This window comes from Erythrolamprus reginae, chromosome 11 (assembly GCF_031021105.1).
Source record: "Erythrolamprus reginae isolate rEryReg1 chromosome 11, rEryReg1.hap1, whole genome shotgun sequence".
Classification (NCBI taxonomy): Eukaryota; Metazoa; Chordata; class Lepidosauria; order Squamata; family Dipsadidae; genus Erythrolamprus; species Erythrolamprus reginae.
In genome coordinates, this window is record NC_091960.1 from 1,252,266 (window position 1) to 1,269,276 (window position 17,011).

General features: G+C 48.3%; 1 protein-coding gene across 2 annotated transcripts; it reads right to left on the reverse strand.

Annotated features, from left to right (window-relative positions):
• Positions 1–8,892: 8,892 nt before the first annotated feature.
• On the reverse strand, positions 8,893–16,706 carry THAP8 (THAP domain containing 8). Of its 2 annotated transcripts, none has more exons than XM_070764385.1 (4): positions 16,547–16,706; positions 14,005–14,197; positions 11,076–12,122; positions 8,893–10,471 (listed from the first exon to the last, which is right to left on the reverse strand). In XM_070764385.1, exons 1-4 carry the CDS (start codon positions 16,627–16,629, stop codon positions 10,316–10,318), a joined length of 1,479 nt encoding a protein of 492 aa, XP_070620486.1. In that variant the 5' UTR covers positions 16,630–16,706; the 3' UTR covers positions 8,893–10,315. The 2 variants fall into 2 exon arrangements, with proteins under 2 accessions (XP_070620486.1, XP_070620487.1); XM_070764386.1 differs by lacking the exon at positions 16,547–16,706 and adding an exon at positions 14,747–15,029.
• Between the last annotated feature and the right edge of the window lie 305 nt (positions 16,707–17,011).

The following is a 17,011-nucleotide window of genomic DNA, read 5'->3' on the forward strand; positions in this document are numbered from 1 at the left end:
GATTCCAGAGGGTTGGAGCCGCCACAGAGAAGGCTCTTCCTCTGGGTCCCCCCAAACGACATTGTTTAGTTGATGGGACCCGGAGGAGACCAACTCTGTGGGACCTAACCAATCGCTGGGATTCGTGCGGCAGAAGGCAATCTCGTAGATACCCTGGTCCGGTGCCAACTTGATTACACATAACTCAAGGTGGTGGACAGGCCTCATACTCCTTTGCCTTCCTGTTTTCCACATAACAATAATCCTGTGGGGTGGGCCAGGCAGCTTTTCAGGTCTAAAATGGGATTAGAACTCACCAACTCCTGGTGATTGGCCCAAAATCGCCCAGCCAGTTTTCATGCCTAGGGTGGAACTAGAACTCACAGTCTCCTAGTGACTGCCCACAAGTCACCCAGCCAGCTTCCCAGCCTAACTCAGAGCTGGAACTCACCACCTGGTTTCTAGCTGATGTCTTCAGCACTCAATCCAACTGACACTCATCTCTCCCAAGAGACAAGTTTAAGGGTTACAAAAGGAGTAACTCCCCAAATACCGAAAGAGAATGTTTCCCTTCTGCATAACTTCTAGGTGATTCCTAATCAAATGTATTTATTAAATTTAACAATGTCATTTGGCGGGGCCCGGGGGAAAAGCCTTCTCTGTGGCGGCCCCGGCCCTCTGGAACCAACTCCCCCCCGGAGATTAGAATTGCCCCCACCCTCCTTGCCTTTTGTAAGCTCCTTAAAACCCACCTCTGCCATCAGGCATGGGGGAATTGAGACATTCTTTCCCCCTAAGCCTTTATAATTTATGCATGCTATGTTTGTTTGTAGGGATGTTTGGTTTTTACAATAAGGGTTTTTAGTTGTTTCAGTATTGGATTTATATGATGTTTTTTATTACTGTTGTTAGCCGCCCCGAGTCTACGGAGAGGGGCGGCATACAAATCCAATAAATAAATAAATAAAATAAATAAATAAATTTCTTAAACTTCTATGCTGCCCATCTCACTGTCAAGCAACTCTGGGCTGTTTTACTGCATCATAAAAACAGAGATATAGAATATTTATATATGAAAATAATCACAAAATGAAAACACAGGATATGAACAAAAAAGAAGCTCTAGAAGTCAAGTTACTCCTGACCAGGCTTTGCAAATCCTCCATTTGATCTGAAATCAAATCATAAAACATTTTTATGCATTGGTTAAGCCACAGCTTGCTTAATTACGCTTTATTGACTAAGCCATAATTAGCCCGGTACCTGTAATATAAATTAAACAGTAAACCATGGCCAATTTTATGGCTTTATTCGCATATGGCATTGAACCAATACAAAACAACTGGCTTTGGCTTCGTAGGGTGAGCAAACCAGCCAAAAGAACCTGTCTCTCTCTCTATATATGTATAGATTTCCCTCTACCAGAAAAGGCCCGAATATGCCAAGACCTACATGCAAAAGGGGAAAAAAATTGCCTCCTCCCATACTTGGGAATACCAGGGTTATTTCGACAGAAAAACAACCCTATAGCTCTTCCCTGGTCAAGGCTGATTCGGAAGCAAGCTTGTGGCTTAGTGGTTAATATCTTCCCTTGCATGTAGAAGGCTACAAGTTTAAATCCTGTAAGAGTATGTCTACCTAATGAGGCCATAATAAGGCCAAAATAGACCTATACTAGGCTCCCTTCCTTTTCAATATCAGCAAAAATATGTAACCTGGCATATTCGGGTCTTTTCCTGTGTAAGGTTATTATTATTATTATTATTATTATTATTATTATTATTATTATTATTATTTATTGGATTTGTATGCCACCCCTCTCCGCGGACTCGGGGCAGCTGGTTAAAACTTAAAAGAATCCTGGTAATGTTTCAATGAAGTCCCACTCGTCATCTTCAGGCTGGTGCTTTCGACTTTGTGCTCACCCGAATATGCCAAGACCTACATATATGTACATGTATATTCACACGGTATACATACATACATAACATGCATGCCTACATACAATTCAAAGGGGCTTATTTATATATAAATTCAGGGTACATTTAAGTAGGATTCCTGCCCACGTCCACTTTATTAAAGTGCCAGTTGAGTTTAGCATGTGGGGACTTCAATTCCCAGAATTCCCCAGCCCAACTTGAAGATTTGTGGACTCCAACTCCCGGGATTCCTCAGCCAGCATTGACCACAGGTCTTCAAGTTATTGTGGTGGAAAGCCCTTGTTCCGAGGTAGAGGCTATTAAAGTTAGAGAACTGCTGTGATTTTTGTCTGGGGAATTCTGGGAATTGAAGTCCACCCCTCTTCGTGTTAGCAAGGCTGAAAACACACGGCTCTCCATTTAAAATGGCAGAGAATTGAACACACTGAAAACATTTCTCTCTTTTCCCCCCTCTTCCTTTAACCCAGTGTTTCCCAACCTTGGCAACTTGAAGATATCTGGACTTCAATTCCCAGAATTCCCCAGCCAGCGTTTGCTGGCTGGGGAATTCTGGGAGTTGAAGTCCAGATATCTTCAAGTTGCCAAGGTTGGGAAACACTGCTTTAACCAACAGCACCGTTCCGCTTCAAGAGAGTCATCTCATTTGTCACCTACTGACACCACATTTTGCATCACATCGCTCTGCATCACTATCACATTCTGGGAACCCCGCCGTCTCCAGAACGCAGGAGATCTCGCTGAGCATTAAAGCTCCATAAAGGGACTCTGGGATCCATTTAACGGTGAGCAGATTCCGGCAGGGCTGCCATTCCCAAGCTTTCTGCCGTAAAAAAACCCCAAACCCCTACACATACACACACACACACTCCCTTCCGAGAGGCCCATGAGCCGGAGTCGATCAATACAACGCCTGGCAAAGACTGCATGTGTCAAAACATACAATTCAACAACGCAGAGATGGCTCGGCTCTGTGGATGTTTATCGCCGTGTTTGTGTGTCTCGGGGTGTCTTCAAGATGGGTAGCTAGCTCTATTTTTGCAGGGGTTGCGGGCCTATATATGCAACTCCCACGCCATGCATGGCTAGGCGCCCACCCGCTATTCCTGGATCTTTAGGGTCTGCTGAGATTTGCTTTTTAACTGAGTGTATTTGCATTTTTACAAAGAGACATGCTTCTCCCCCCTCAACACATAAGGAAGGTGGGAAATAAAATAACATTATTTATTAGATGTCTATGCTGCTCTTCCCGTTGCGACTCAGGGCACCTTACAACATTAAATATAACAATATGTAAGAAATCTAATAACGATAAAATATGAAAATTTACTAAAATAGAATACATAACAAAATAATAAAATAACATAATAAATAACAAAATGATAAAATGCATAACATAAATGAAATAAAAGGAAGCAAAATTTTAAAATAGCAGAAACTAAAATAATATAAAATAAAATAATTCAAATCGAATAAACAAAACAAAACCCTCTTTGGGAACGGGTGAAACCTGGTGTCGGGGCGGGGGAGGGTTGCCTCTCTTTCAGAAATGCCCCCCTCCTCGATTGTAGCCAGGCAAGCATCACAAGCATCACGCACGCCTATTTACGTCCTCAATCTGGCACTTTCCAAACCCCGCTGGGACTTTGGCTCCCAGAATTCCTAGCAGCTGGGACAATAGCGACCCCGGCTGAGGATGATGGGAGAGGTGGTACTCAGACACAGAGCCCATCCTGCACTTTCAAGAGTGTGAATGAGCCCCGCTTTAACCCGGTGGGCTTTTTTCTTCCTTGGTGGGGGAGGAAGCACAATGATGCTCCAGCCGCCCCCCTCAAATGGGGGGGGGAGACGATGTCCCCTAAGAGGCCAAGGCAGAATTCCCGGCATCTGAGGGAGGAGGGGGGGGAGAAACCTAGAAGATTGACGGCAGAAAAAGACCTCCTGGTCCATCTAGTCTGCCCTTCTACTATTTCCTGTATTTTATCTTAGGAGGGATTCTCAGGCATGTTTAATATTCAGTTCCTGTTTTTTCCTCTCTCTCTCTCTCTCATGCTCTTTCTCCTCGCCCTTTTTAGCTCTCTTTCCTCTCTTTTTCTTTCTCCTCTTTCTTTCGCTCTTTCTCTTTTGCTCTCTCCTCTCCTATCCCTCAGCTTTCTATCTATCTTGCTATCTTGCTATCTTTCTTTCTTTCCTTCCTTCCTTTCCCTTCTTTCTTTCTTTCCCTCTCTCTCTCTTTTGCTCTCTCCTCTCCTATCTCCCAGCTTTCTATCTATCTATCTTTCTATCTTTCTTTCTTTCCTTCCTTTCTCTTCTTTCCCCCCCTCTCTCCTTCTCTCTCTCTCTGCAGCATTTGTGAGCTGTACCCTTGCTGTCAAAGAAGAGTGTGTCCCACCCCTGCCCATTGCTCCTTTGCCACCCAAGTGCAAAATCCGATTTATGGAAGGGCCCAGACCATGGCTGGAAAATGGGATTCCCCCCCCATATTCCGTGTTTGTGGACAAGGGGGGGGGATGAAGGGGCCTTTAAGCGAGAGCAGCCTCCTTCCAGTCTCCTTCCTCTCTTGGGATGCAGGAGCGGGGCGGCTCAACGGAGCATCCCGGTCCAGCGGTCCTGGGGAGAAAGGGCGGCGGGGCGCGTCGCAGGTCCGGGTCGGGCTCTGCGGCGGGGAGGAGGAGACCGAGGCCGGCCGGGGGGGAAGCGGGGGTCGGAAGGACCGGCGGGGCGTGTGGAGGGGGGGTAGGACCACAAACAGGGATGCTGCGGGATGCACCCCGTAAGGATGCGGCCCGCAGGAGCAACCCCGCCGTTGGATGGAGGGAGGGATGGATGGGGGGGGGGGGCAGAGGGAGGGGAGAAGCGGTGTGGGGGGGGGCATCCTCGGAGAAGGCCTCCCCGGCCGGGAGGCAGCGCGCTCACCTACCGGGCGGAGCGAGGCAGCGGCGGTTGGAGGAGAAGCGGGGACCGTCGGCTGGGCTCGGCGGGCGCAGCGCAAGTGATGGAGGAGGAGGAGGAGGAGGCAACGCTCATGCGCCGCCCGCAGCATCAGCATCCCCCGCCCCGGCACGCCCCCCCCCCCCCCTGCTGCAGCCCCCGACAGCATCCTGGCGGCCAGGGATGCGGAGGGTCGCCAGCCTGGGGGAAGGAAGGGCTCTGGCGGGTCCGCAGGGCGGCTGACCCAGGCTGACCACCAAGGCAGCTAGTTGCCCCCCCACCCCGCTGGGCACCTGCCAGCCAGACAGCCGGCAAAGCCCTCCAATGGGGGAGCAATGGCAATATTTGCAACCTGTCGGTTTCCAAGTCGGGGTCTCCTGCCCAGAGGCTGCTAGGAAAACTCTTTTCTTGCATTTATTCAATGTTTATCTAGCCTCTATAGCCGCGTTTCCCAACCTTGGCCACTTGAAGATATTTGGACTTCAACTCCCAGAATTCCCCAGCCAACATCTGCTGGCTGGGGAATTCTGGGCGTTGAAGTCCAAATATCTTCAAGTGGCCAAGGTTGGGAAACACGGCTCTGTAGGGCATATACACTGCTCAAAAGAATAAAGGGAACACTTAAAAAAGGAGAATATAACTCCAAGTCAATCCAACTTCTGTGAAATCGAACTGTCCACTTAGGAAGCAACACTGATGGACCATCAATTTCACCTGCTCTTGTGCCCATTCAACTTTATACGGAACAAAGGATTCAATGAGAATATTTCCTTCATTCAGATCTCGGATGGGTTCTTGGAGGGCTCCCTTTATTCTTTTGAGCAGTTTATATAGAGTAGAATAGAATAGGATAGAATAGAATAGGATTTTATTGGCCAAATGTGATTGGACACACAAGGAATTTGTCTTGGTGCAGATGCTCTCAGCGTACATAAAAGAAAAAGATATCATAACAGCATTCCTTTCTCCCTCTATTTTTGTTCATGACAACCCTGTTAGGTAGGGCCAGACTCAGTGATGGGCTCCTACAGGTGTGGTCAGGTACGCAGAACTGGTTAAAAAATATATGATTTTTCCCCCCCTTTCTGGGCTCTGGGTCTGTTTGAATGTGTATAATTTTAGAAGAGCTGCGCGTGTGTGTGTGTACATACACACACAGTTTATATAGTAGATGACGTATATTTTTCTGTGCCTGTGTGTAATATGTATATACACCTATGGCATACAGTATGTATAGTTCTTCCTTTCTTTCTTTTTTCTCTCTTTTTTCCTCCTCCTCCTTCACTTTTCTCTCCTTCTCAATGTGTTGTTCTTCTTTTTGTTTTTTATTTAACCAAGACACTAATTATCTATTTATGAAAGAAGTTTAATGCAAAAGCTGCATATTTCTATTCGCTCCCATGTTCCTCACTTTCAAACTAGCTTTTTGTGGCCCTGTATATGTAAAAATATATATTTTGTGTTGTTGTTGTTGTTTTCTTTAATAAAGTTTTAAATAAAAATAAAATAAAATTCCAGGAACGCAAACCCGATTAAGGAGACCAATAGCTTGGAGCGATGTGATTTTTCTCGCCAACTGCAGGGAAGAATTTTGCCATTTCCTTCTGGGAAGATAAATCTCACCCTGCCTGATTTTATATGCCACGATCATTCGCTCTCCCTTTGGCTGCCTTCCACGCTTAAAATCTCCATTTTCTTTCCTCCTGGATCTGCTTTGGTCTGCAAATTTTCCAGCTCTTAAGCTTCACTCGTGGCGGACAGGGGGGTGACCAGACATATGCAAAATATAACCGAGCGTGATCCCGCCATAGATTTATGTAAGGGGGGAGGTAAAACATAGTAATTTACTTTGGGTTGCTTGGGCAGTCAGCCTAATGGGGGATTGGCTGGTTTCCAGGCTGGGAAAAGCATCATAACTCTTCATACCCAGTTTCTCAATCTCAGCAACTTTGAAGCTTGGACTTCAACTCCCAGAATTCCCCGGAGAGCATGGCAGTTGGGAGGGCATGTCAATTTCACTGGCATGTCGACTGGGGGATTCTGGGAGTTGAAGTCCACGGCTCTTCACATTGCTGAAGATGAGAAACGCCAACCCATTTTAGGATACTCCATTGCCGCCCCGAGTCCTCGGAGAGGGGCGGGATATAAATCTAATAAATAAATTATTATTATTATTATTATTATTAATAATAATAATAATAATATTTATTTATTTATTTATTGGATTTGTATGCCGCCCCTCTCCAGAGACTCGGGGCCGCTAGCAGCGACAATAAAACAGTGTACAATAGTAATTTGGTATTAGAATATAATAATAAGAATACTCCATTGTAGTTGTGCATGATCAGGGCCCACAGAAAGTTGGCCTTCTCCAGGCCCCGTCAGCCAAACAATACCATTGGGTGGGGCCTAGGGGAAGGGCCTTCTCTGTGGTGGCCCCTTCCCTTTGGGATCAACTCCCCGCCCCCAGAGATCCACACTGCTCTCATCCTCCTGGCCTCTCTAAAAACACACCTTTCTGGCAGACTCGGGGACGTTGAGCATGGACCCTCTGCTGTGGCCAACTTTATGACTGTGATATGGATGAAAGGTTTTAACACATGGGGTTTAGGGTTATTAAGTTTAATTGGATTTTATAGCATTTATAATGGGTTTGTGGTTTTGGATTAGTTTATAGATGCAAAGTCTCAATTTCTAATATGCTGTGTTTTGTGTATTCATTTTTATGTTGTAAGCTGCCCCGAGTCTACGGAGAAAGGCGGCCTGGAAATCAAAATTTATTTATTTATTTGATTTTTATGCCTCCCTTCTCCTTAGACTCAGGGCGGCTTACAACATGTTAGCAACAGCACTTTTTAAAAACAGAGCCAGCCTATTGGCCCCAACAATCCGGGTCCTCATTTGACCCACCTCGGATGGATGGAAGGCTGAGTCAACCTTGAGCCGGTGATGAGATTTGAACTGCTGACCTGCAGATCTACAGTCAGCTTCAGCGGCCTGCAGTACCGCACTCTAACTGCTGCGCCACCCTGGCTCTTAATATATATTATATATTAATATAATACTGTATATATTAATAATAAATAAATAAAAATAAAATAAAATAAAATCCAACCAGGGCTCACAGAGTGGATTAAAAAAAACCCTTAAGATGGGGAGCTGTGCTACACAATTTCCATCTTAACTTTGGAAAAATCCTCCCTGGATTCCAAGGCCTGGCTCTCTCCCTTCCGAGGTTTTGTTCGATCAGATTAGATTAGATTTAGATTTATTGGATTTATATGCCGCCCCTCTCCCCAAACTTGCGGCGGCTCACAACAATGGTAAAAACAATACATAATAACAAATCCAATACCCACCAATCCAATTACAATTTTAAGCTAAAAAATTCATAAAAAACAACCCCAATATATATAAAAAACAAGCACACAATCAAAACACAACACCAAAACAACATGGGCAAGGGGGAGATGTTTCAATTCCTCCATGCCTGATGGCAGAGGTGGGTTTTAAGGAGTTTACGAAAGGCAAGGAGGGTGGGGGCAATCCTAATCTCGGGGGGGAGATGGTTCCAGAGGGTCGGAGCCGCCACAGAGAAGGCTCTTCCCCTGGGTCCCGCCAGATGACATTGTTTAGTTGACGGGACCCGGAAAAGGCCAACTCTGTGGGACCTAACTGGTTGCTGGGATTCATGCGGCAGAAGGCGGTCTTGGAGATATTCTGGTCCGGTGCCATGAAGGGCTTTATAGGTCATAACCAACACTTTGAATTGTGACCGGAAACTGATCGGCAACCAATGCAGACTGCGGAGTGTTGGTGTGACATGTGCATATTTGGGAAAGCCCATGATTGCTCTTGCAGCTGCATTCTGCACGATCTGGAGTTTCCGAACACTTTTCAAAGGCAGCCCCATGTAGAGAGTGTTACAGTAGTTGAACCTCGAGGTGATGAGGGCATGAGTGGAGGGACTTCATTTATTTCAGCTGAATTTATATGCCGCCCACTCCCTGAAGACTCACAACAGTATTCAAAGCCCACCTGAAGATTTTCCGAGAGATTCCCTTTATTCATTTCAGTTACACAGAACCAGATAAACAAACAGGACATGCGAAGAGGTCGTCCCTGCTCCGTTCCCTGGAGATTTATTTCCCCTGCCCTTCCCCGAGCTGGCAGCCTCCCAACGGGGTGGACTACAACTCCCAGCTGGGTATTTTAAGCCCAATGAATCTGAAAGGCGCCAGACTGGGGAAGATGGGTACTCGGATTTGTAAAACCTTCGATGACAATTTCCGTCCAATGTTTAGGTTAATCACAGGAGCCAGTGTTATTTCATTCGCGGGTTTTAAAAATACAGTATATATATATATGTGAAGATTTAATCAATGAATGCATTTAAAATCAAAATTCATTCGGGATCTTATTTGCAAAGACCGTTCTGGGCTTCGAGACGATTACGGGAAATGGCCGCGATGAAAAGCAGAAAAGAATTCGAGACGTTTTTCGAATGGACGACGACATGTTCTTCTTCTTGTGGACGGAGAGTTGCGCATTCACCTTGGCGGTTTCCTCCGAGATGCTTCGGACAACAATTCACAGGAAACACCCCCATCTTGCACCGCTGGGGGATTCTGGGATTTCCAGGTTGAAGGAGGGACTTGTGCACAACTGCATCTGGGCTTGCAAAAACACAGGCGCATTTCCACACGCATTGGGTTGGTTGTCGATTGTTTGCCGTGTCGCAATCTTTCCCCGATTTCCCTTTCCGGTTGTTCGTGGTGGCCCCTTAAAAGGCTTTTTTTCCTCTCTCCTTATCACCTTCCCTGCCCACCTCTTCCCATTAATAATCAATCCCCTTAATAATCATCATCATAATCATCAGATTGCATGAAAAGTTCTTTTGGGATCAACGGCACAGAGCCCCCTCTAACGTCAGTCCAGTTGGAATCAGCGAAGAAAAATGGAGAAGCCGGACACAGCCCCCCCCCGCGAGACCCCCAGGAAGGAAGACCCGAGCCCCTTCCAAAGAAAAAAGACTTTGGCAACATTCGAAGGGATGAGAAAACGAACAGGGCAGTTGTCGTCCCGACCGTCCAGTGACTTTGACGAAAATTACCCACAAGGGTGGAGGAGGAAGAGGGGTCAAAATCTTCCCTTTTGCACTACAATTCCCATCACCCTGGGCCACGGCCGCACTGGCTGCAGCCGATGCCGAATTAGCAGCCCCAAGAGGAGGATGAGGGCCGAAGGTGCATTATATAGAATAATCTGAAATACCCCAGGAGAGAGAAATTAGAAAGTTAAGGTGCTGAAGGAATAAGGCCACGGAGGGGCAAATGAAGTGGCCGAAGCTCTGCTTGGCATTTTTGGGGGGCTCTGACCTCTGGCCATTTCCTGGGGAGGGCTGCGGGAGGGGGGCAACCAGATGCAGAAAGGCCTGTTCTCAGCTGCCCCCTGTCCCGTCCCTCCGTTCAGTCTGCGTTCAGTTCTTCCAGCTGGAGGATGGTCTGGTTGCCTTCGCTGGGGAGTTGAGGGACAGCGTAGACCAAGGCTTGGTCTCTGTCCTGGCAGATGATGGCCACGGTGCCACCGGATTCTGGCACGAAGCTGCTGGACGGCAGGCAGGCCTGGGGAGGGAAAGACAGAGGGAGGGGGGGGTTAGGATACCTGGGCACCATTTTGGATGGACGGCCTTTGGCCAGCTGGATAGGATTTCTTATAAACATTATGGCACTTATTATACAAGTGGCTTGACAAAAGAAACGAAAATGACATATTAAATATTAGGATATATTTATAAAGTGGTAAAGATAAATGAATAAGATAATGTATATACTGATATTTAGAAATACTGTATATTCTGCTCAAAAATATAAAGGGAACACTCAAAGAACACATCCTAGATACAAAGGAATGAAATATTCTCATTGAATACTTTGTTCTGTGCAGAGTTGAATGAGATTTGAACTTCAGCTTCAGTGGCCTGCAGTACCGCACTCTACCTGCTGCGCCACCCCGGCTCTATATTATTGTCATACGGTGCATTATATGTTTTTCTTTTAATGCAAATATTTAATAAAGATTATTTTTTAATAATAATAATAATAATAATAATAATAATAATAATAATAATGAAACGGGAGTCGTAGGCTGAGGACTCCCCATGCTTCCTTGCGCCCCGATCCTCCCCGCCCGGTCGAAGGAAGCCAGGCGCCCCGCCCGCCCACTCACCATCTCCAGCACCTTCAGTTTCCCCTCCGACACCAGGTTCTCCTTCCAGAGCTGCTCCACCATGCTCTCCATGGCCTCCAGCTTGGCGCAGTGCCGCCGGTGCCTCTGCTGGAGCACCTTCACCTTCTTCTGCAGGCCCATCACCACCTCCACCAGCTCGGCCGTCGTCCCCTGGCTCCGGTGGTAGCCGTGCTCCTCCAGGGGCTCCTCCGAAGAGTCGGCGGAAGAGCTGCCCTCCTCCAGCTTCGCCTCCTCGGCCGAGAGGGGGGCTTCCGGGGGCGCCTGGTTGGAGACGATGGGCAGTGTGGAGACGATGGGCAGGCTGAGGGCCGAGGACAGGACTGTCTCGGGGGGCGTCAGGCCGGAAGAGGCCGCGGCGGCTATGGGGGCGTTGGGGATGCTCTCGAAATAGGCCACCATCTCGGTAGCGGCGACGGTGGGCTCCTGCAGGACGGGGAGGGCCACGGAAGGCCCCCCCTCCAGGAAAGGCTCAATGGAGACGTTCTCGATCACCAGGGCCCCCTGATCGGGCTCGGCCATCACGGCCCGGATCGAAGTCTGATCGCCGGCGGCCACCACTTCGCAAGGCAGGGCCAGTTCGGTGCAGAGCTGCCCGGCCAGCCCTACAGAAGAGGCGGGCAAGGCCCCCAACGTGGGTGGGGACAGAGAGGCCACCAAATCCACCACCTGCTGCTCCGGGGCTTCCTGCAAAACCTGGCCCACCGCAGCTGGCGTGGGGGGAGCCACTGCCAGGGTCACGGCTTTGAGGGGCTCCACGATTTGGACGAGAGGGAGCAGGTTGACTGCCCCAACCAGGGGTCCCGAGAGGGTCTGGAAGTCCAAGCTGGGGGCCAAAGGCTGGGTCTCCACGTAGACCGGCGTGGCGGTCACACTGGGGTCTATGGCGATGGTCAGGGTCTCCATGGCGGTGGGCTCCTGGCAGGCCGGGGTCTGTGCAACGGGGATGGGGGCCTCCTCCCCACCAGACTCCAGGATGACCTTCTTGGCGGGTGCATCTGAAGCCGCCTTGGCGGGACCCTCCCTCTTCTGAAAGAAAACAAAGAAGAAAAGGGCCGGCCGTCAAAGACGCAGTGTGGACTCCCCCACCAATTCAGCAACACAGGAGAAGGTTTGTAGCTCGCGGCTTGGAAAGGGGGGATCTTGGATGCTCTCTCAGCAGGGTGGGTTTCCTGCAAACCTTTCATGACCCAGCTAGGTAACACCATCAATGATAGAAGAGAGAGGGGTTTGTTGGGTGAAAGAGAAGGAGAAGGGGAGGGGGAGAAATCTACAGAATTCTGGGAGTTGAAGTCCAGAGATCTTCAAGTGGCCAAGGTTGGGAAACACTGTCCTCATCTGTTTGGGGGCCTGGGATGCAGCGTTCTGTCTCTCTCTGAAGGCAGGCACGCCAAATCTTCCATCCCTGAACAAGCTCCAGGCCTCACGTGGCCCAGGCCTGTTGCTCAACCGGATTCTCTCCAGGGATCATTAAAGCTGCACTTAAAAGCCACCTGACCGTAGTTGTTTACTCCTGGATCTCAGTCCAACCTGCTACAGGGGTGGAATATTCCGCTGTGACCAACAGGGCCTTGTCTAGAAATCAAAGCCCCATCAGCAAATACACACACACTATGACAAAGCCCTGGTATTTATCTTTCCCAAGCTGAGATAAACCTGAACTTATGTTGACAGGTCAGCTAAATCAAAACCCAAATAGTAGCCTGAAACGGTTTGATTTTCTGACCGTCGGTCCCCAGCACAGGGTCACCAGTGTGAAATGGGAGCCCCGAGATTTCAGAATGGGGCACACAAGATATAAATGAATAAAATAATGCTCTTGCTTTTTAGTAAATGTTTTGCATTATCTTTTTTAAAAATTTTGTATTGTTCTATAGTCCACCCACAGTTGCTGTAACAGTGAGATGGGCAACATATAAATAAAATAATGGATTGTAAAAACATACATCTCTTGCGTGTAGCACACATACATACATACATACATACATACATACATATATGGTTCCATATTTTTGCTGATAAGTGAAAAGGAAGGGAGCCTAGCATAGATCTATTTTGACCTTGTTATGGTCTCATCAGCCAAACATACTGTTGTGAGCCGCCCCGGGTCTTCGGAGAGGGGCGGCATACAAATCTAATAAATAATAATAATAATAATAATAATAATAATAATAATAATAATAATAATAACACCCTTACTGGGATTTGAACCTGTAGCGTGCTGCAGGCAAGGCAGGATATTAACCTTTATGCTTTTGACAGAAAATCTATTATATATATGTGTGTGTGTGTGTGTATGTCACATGTTTTTGCTAAATTTGAAAATTAAGGGAGACTAGGATAGATCTATTTCAGCCTTATTCTGGCCTCATCAGCTAGCCATACCCTCACTGGGACTTGAATTGCAACCTTTGCCTTGTAAGGCAGAGAATTAACCTCTAGGCTACAGTATCCAATCCCTTCAGCTCTGTACCAGGGAAGAGTTACATGGGTTTTATATATATATTATATGGGGGAAGAAACCACCACTGGTTTGCTGCTTCTTCCTTTAGCGCAGGAGTGTCCAATCTTTGTGACTTTAAGCCTTGTGGACGTCCACTCCCAGAATTCCCCAGCCAGCCATGAATGATAGAGTAGGAACGGATCAGAAGGGTCACCTAATCCAGTGTTTCTCAACTGTTCTCAATCCAGTGTTTCTCAACGAGTCTGCGGAGAGGGGCGGCATACAAATCCAATAAATAATAATAATAATAATAACAATAATACTAATAACTCAGCAACTTTAAAACTTGTGGACTTCAACTTCCCCATCTTTGGCGGAGGAATTCTGGGAGTTAAAGTCCACAGGTCAACCTTCTGTTCTCTGGCTGGGCATTCCCAACCCATGGAAGAAAAGCCACAGGATTCTCACCAGTGGGCTGTCCGACGTCTGGAAGATGGTGGGAACGGCGTCGGGCTTCAGGTAGCGCACTCCCCACCGGTACTCAAAGCAGGAGGGGGCAAAATGATCGCTGCACAAGTGTTGGTGTTTGGTGGGGATCCACTGTTCTTGGTTCATTTGGGAGAGCCATTGCCGGAGGCGCTCAGGACTGTGCAAGGGGAACCTGTGGGACAACGGAAACGAACACAGGACCTAAGAAGAGCCATGCTGAGGCGGCACATGGACATCTCTTACAATAACAGGAAGGAAGGAAGGAAGGAAGGAAGGAAGGAAGGAAGGAAGGAAGGAAGGAAGGAAGGAAGGAAGGAAGGAAGGAAACATAGAAACATAGAAGACTGACGGCAGAAAAAGACCCCATGGTCCATCTAGTCTGCCCTTTTACTATTTCCTGTATTTTATCTTACAATGGATATATATGGGAAGGAAGGAGGAAGGAAGGAAGGAAGGAAGGAAGGAAGGAAGGAAGGAAGGAAGGAAGGAAGGAAGGAAGGACATAAGAACCTAGGAAGAGCCCTACTGAATCAGGCCAAAGCCCATCGAGTCCGGCATTCTGTGTCCCACCGTGGCCCCCCAATTGTACATGGGGATCTTGAGTAGAAAGAGAAGGAAAGACCCTCCCTTTCCCTTGACCCCCAACAAATGATACTCAAGGGAATCCTGCCTGCCTCAAGCAACATAGAGGCGGCACATGGACATCCGTTTCAATAACCACCTATGATACACTCAGCATCCACGAATCTGTCCAATCCTGCCTTGAAGCTCTCCAGGCTGACAGCTGTCACGACCTCTTCTGGAAGGGCATTCCATGAACCAAGGACCCTCTGGGTGAAGAAACATTTCCCTTTATTTGTCCTCACTTTCTCACCTATGAGCTTTAGGGAGGGCCCCCTTCTCCTAGGATTGGGTGATACAGAAAATAATTTTTCTCTATCCCCTTTTTCTATCCCTTGCATGAACAACTCTGGCTGTTTTGGAATGTTATATAATTTGGCCCCATAAAACACAGAGGAGATAGTACTTATTTATTTATTAAATGTATATGTTGCTCATCTCACTGTCAAGAGTGATGTCGCTTGAATAGAACTATTAAAATCAATTTTGCTGGAAAGGCCTGTTGCTGCCAGCTAGTCTGGTGTTATCAGAGGAATTTCCGACCTCACAACCTTGTGCATGGAGTCTGGTTTCTGGATATTTGTTGTGAAAGTGTTAAGAGTTTCATCTGCTGGGCCAAAAACCACAATTTTGGGGAAGAAGTAATTACCAACCGCTTCTCCTTTTCTTATCCGACACATCCACAAAGTCAGGATAAGTCAACGTTACTTTTAAAAAACCTGCAAGACGGTTCCCCCATTTCTGACAAGCCCAGACAACCTAGACTTTATTTCTGGATATCTGGCCTTTATTATTATTTCTTTACAAATAACTCAACAGCTATTTTCCCCACTACAACAATCCTGGGAGGTAGGATAACTTAGCCCAAAGTCACCCAGGCGAAGACTTTTGTGCCAAAGGCAGAACTGGAATTCAGCCTCTCTGGTTTTCTAGAATTGGTTCCATAACCACGACACACCCAGAGGGGGGCTGCTAAGGTGGGCCGGTGAGGGGTGCTCGCCCCCGTGGCTCTGAGTGCCAGCGGAATCCAGCGCAATTCTGCTCCTGCACCTGGGCAGGTAGAGAAATCGCGCATGGACACGCAGGAGCGCCAGGGGCTGGCCCTCAGAGCCACGGGGGCCAGCACACGCCACCGTCCCACCTTAGTAGCCCACCTTGTATTCCCCTATTCATGGGGGTTGCCCAGGAGCCCCAGATTCGAGTCCCCGTTCTGCCCCAAAGACTCTCTCCCCTTTCCAGGTGGGTCAAATGAGGAGGGGGCTCTTGCATAGTTTTTAAATTATGGGTTTTTAGTTTAAATTATTAGATTTTTATTACATATTGTTTTGCTACTATTGTTGTGAGCCGCCCCGAGTCTACGGAGAGGGGTGGCATACACATTTAATAAATAATAATAATAAATAATAATAATAACCCCCCTTTCCTATAAGAAGCAACAGCCAGAGACTCCCAAAGAGCCCTCCCCCATTACGAAGGGACCCCAAGAGGCCATCCAGGCGGGTCTCCTTCCCCACTCACAAGGAGGAAAAGGTCTCTTTCTCCCTCCTAGAAAGGGGATCCCTTGCCTCCCCCTCTTTCCTGGCCCCCTCCACACAGCCTGGGAAGGGCCGAGACCCCCCTCGCCCCCTCCCCACCTGGGCCGGACTACAAAGCCCATCCCTCCATGCCACATGGGTGTTGTAGTCCGGGGAATCTGGGTGGGGAGGGAATCCCTGCATGGGGTGGGGAGCAAGCCAAGGTGTGTATGGGGGGGGGGTTGTCTCCCTCCTTGTGCCCCCCCCCCAGTCTCTGGCCCCGCCCCCTGGTCCGAACCGGGCAGACCCGGAAGCGCCGTCCCAAGCAGACGCCCCCCTCCCAACCCCCCCCCCCCCCCGCTCCCGTCCCGCAAAAGGCGGCTGACTTGTAGAAGCTGAGCCGGCGCTGGTCCCGCCGCAGCTGCCCGGCCGAGTTGGAGCATCGCGGCGCCCGGCAGTACTTGGTCATCGTGGCGGCGCCTCCGGAGAGCCCAGCTTCGTTTGTTGACGGGTGACGTCGTGCGGCACGCCCCCTCTCCCGCTTTGGCACGCCTGCGCAGAAGGGGCAAGCGACGGTTTGTCTTGCCGGGCGGAAGCCGATAGTGCTTGGCCGTAGAGATAGGAAAAGGGAAGAGGAGCAGCACTCTCCCTTCGCTTTCAAATTGATTGTATACATGAGATGAGATGATGAGGTCAGATTAGATAGACACAGATAGATTGATGACAGAGACAAACAAGAGAGGATAGATAGATAGATGGATGGATGGATGGATGGATCAGTGTTTCCCAACCTTGGCGACTTGAAGATATCTGGACTTCAACTCCCAGAATTCCCCAGCCAGCATTCGCTG

Excerpts from the sequence above, each read along its gene's own strand:
- THAP8 (XM_070764385.1), bottom strand. The coding sequence starts at position 16,629 with ATGACCAAGTACTGCCGGGCGCCGCGATGCTCCAACTCGGCCGGGCAG. Across the intron at positions 14,198-16,546 it reads CGCCGGCTCAGCTTCTACAA|GTTCCCCTTGCACAGTCCTG; the intron begins GTCAGCCGCCTT and ends GTTGTCCCACAG. Across the intron at positions 12,123-14,004 it reads AGACGTCGGACAGCCCACTG|AAGAGGGAGGGTCCCGCCAA; the intron begins GTGAGAATCCTG and ends GTTTTCTTTCAG.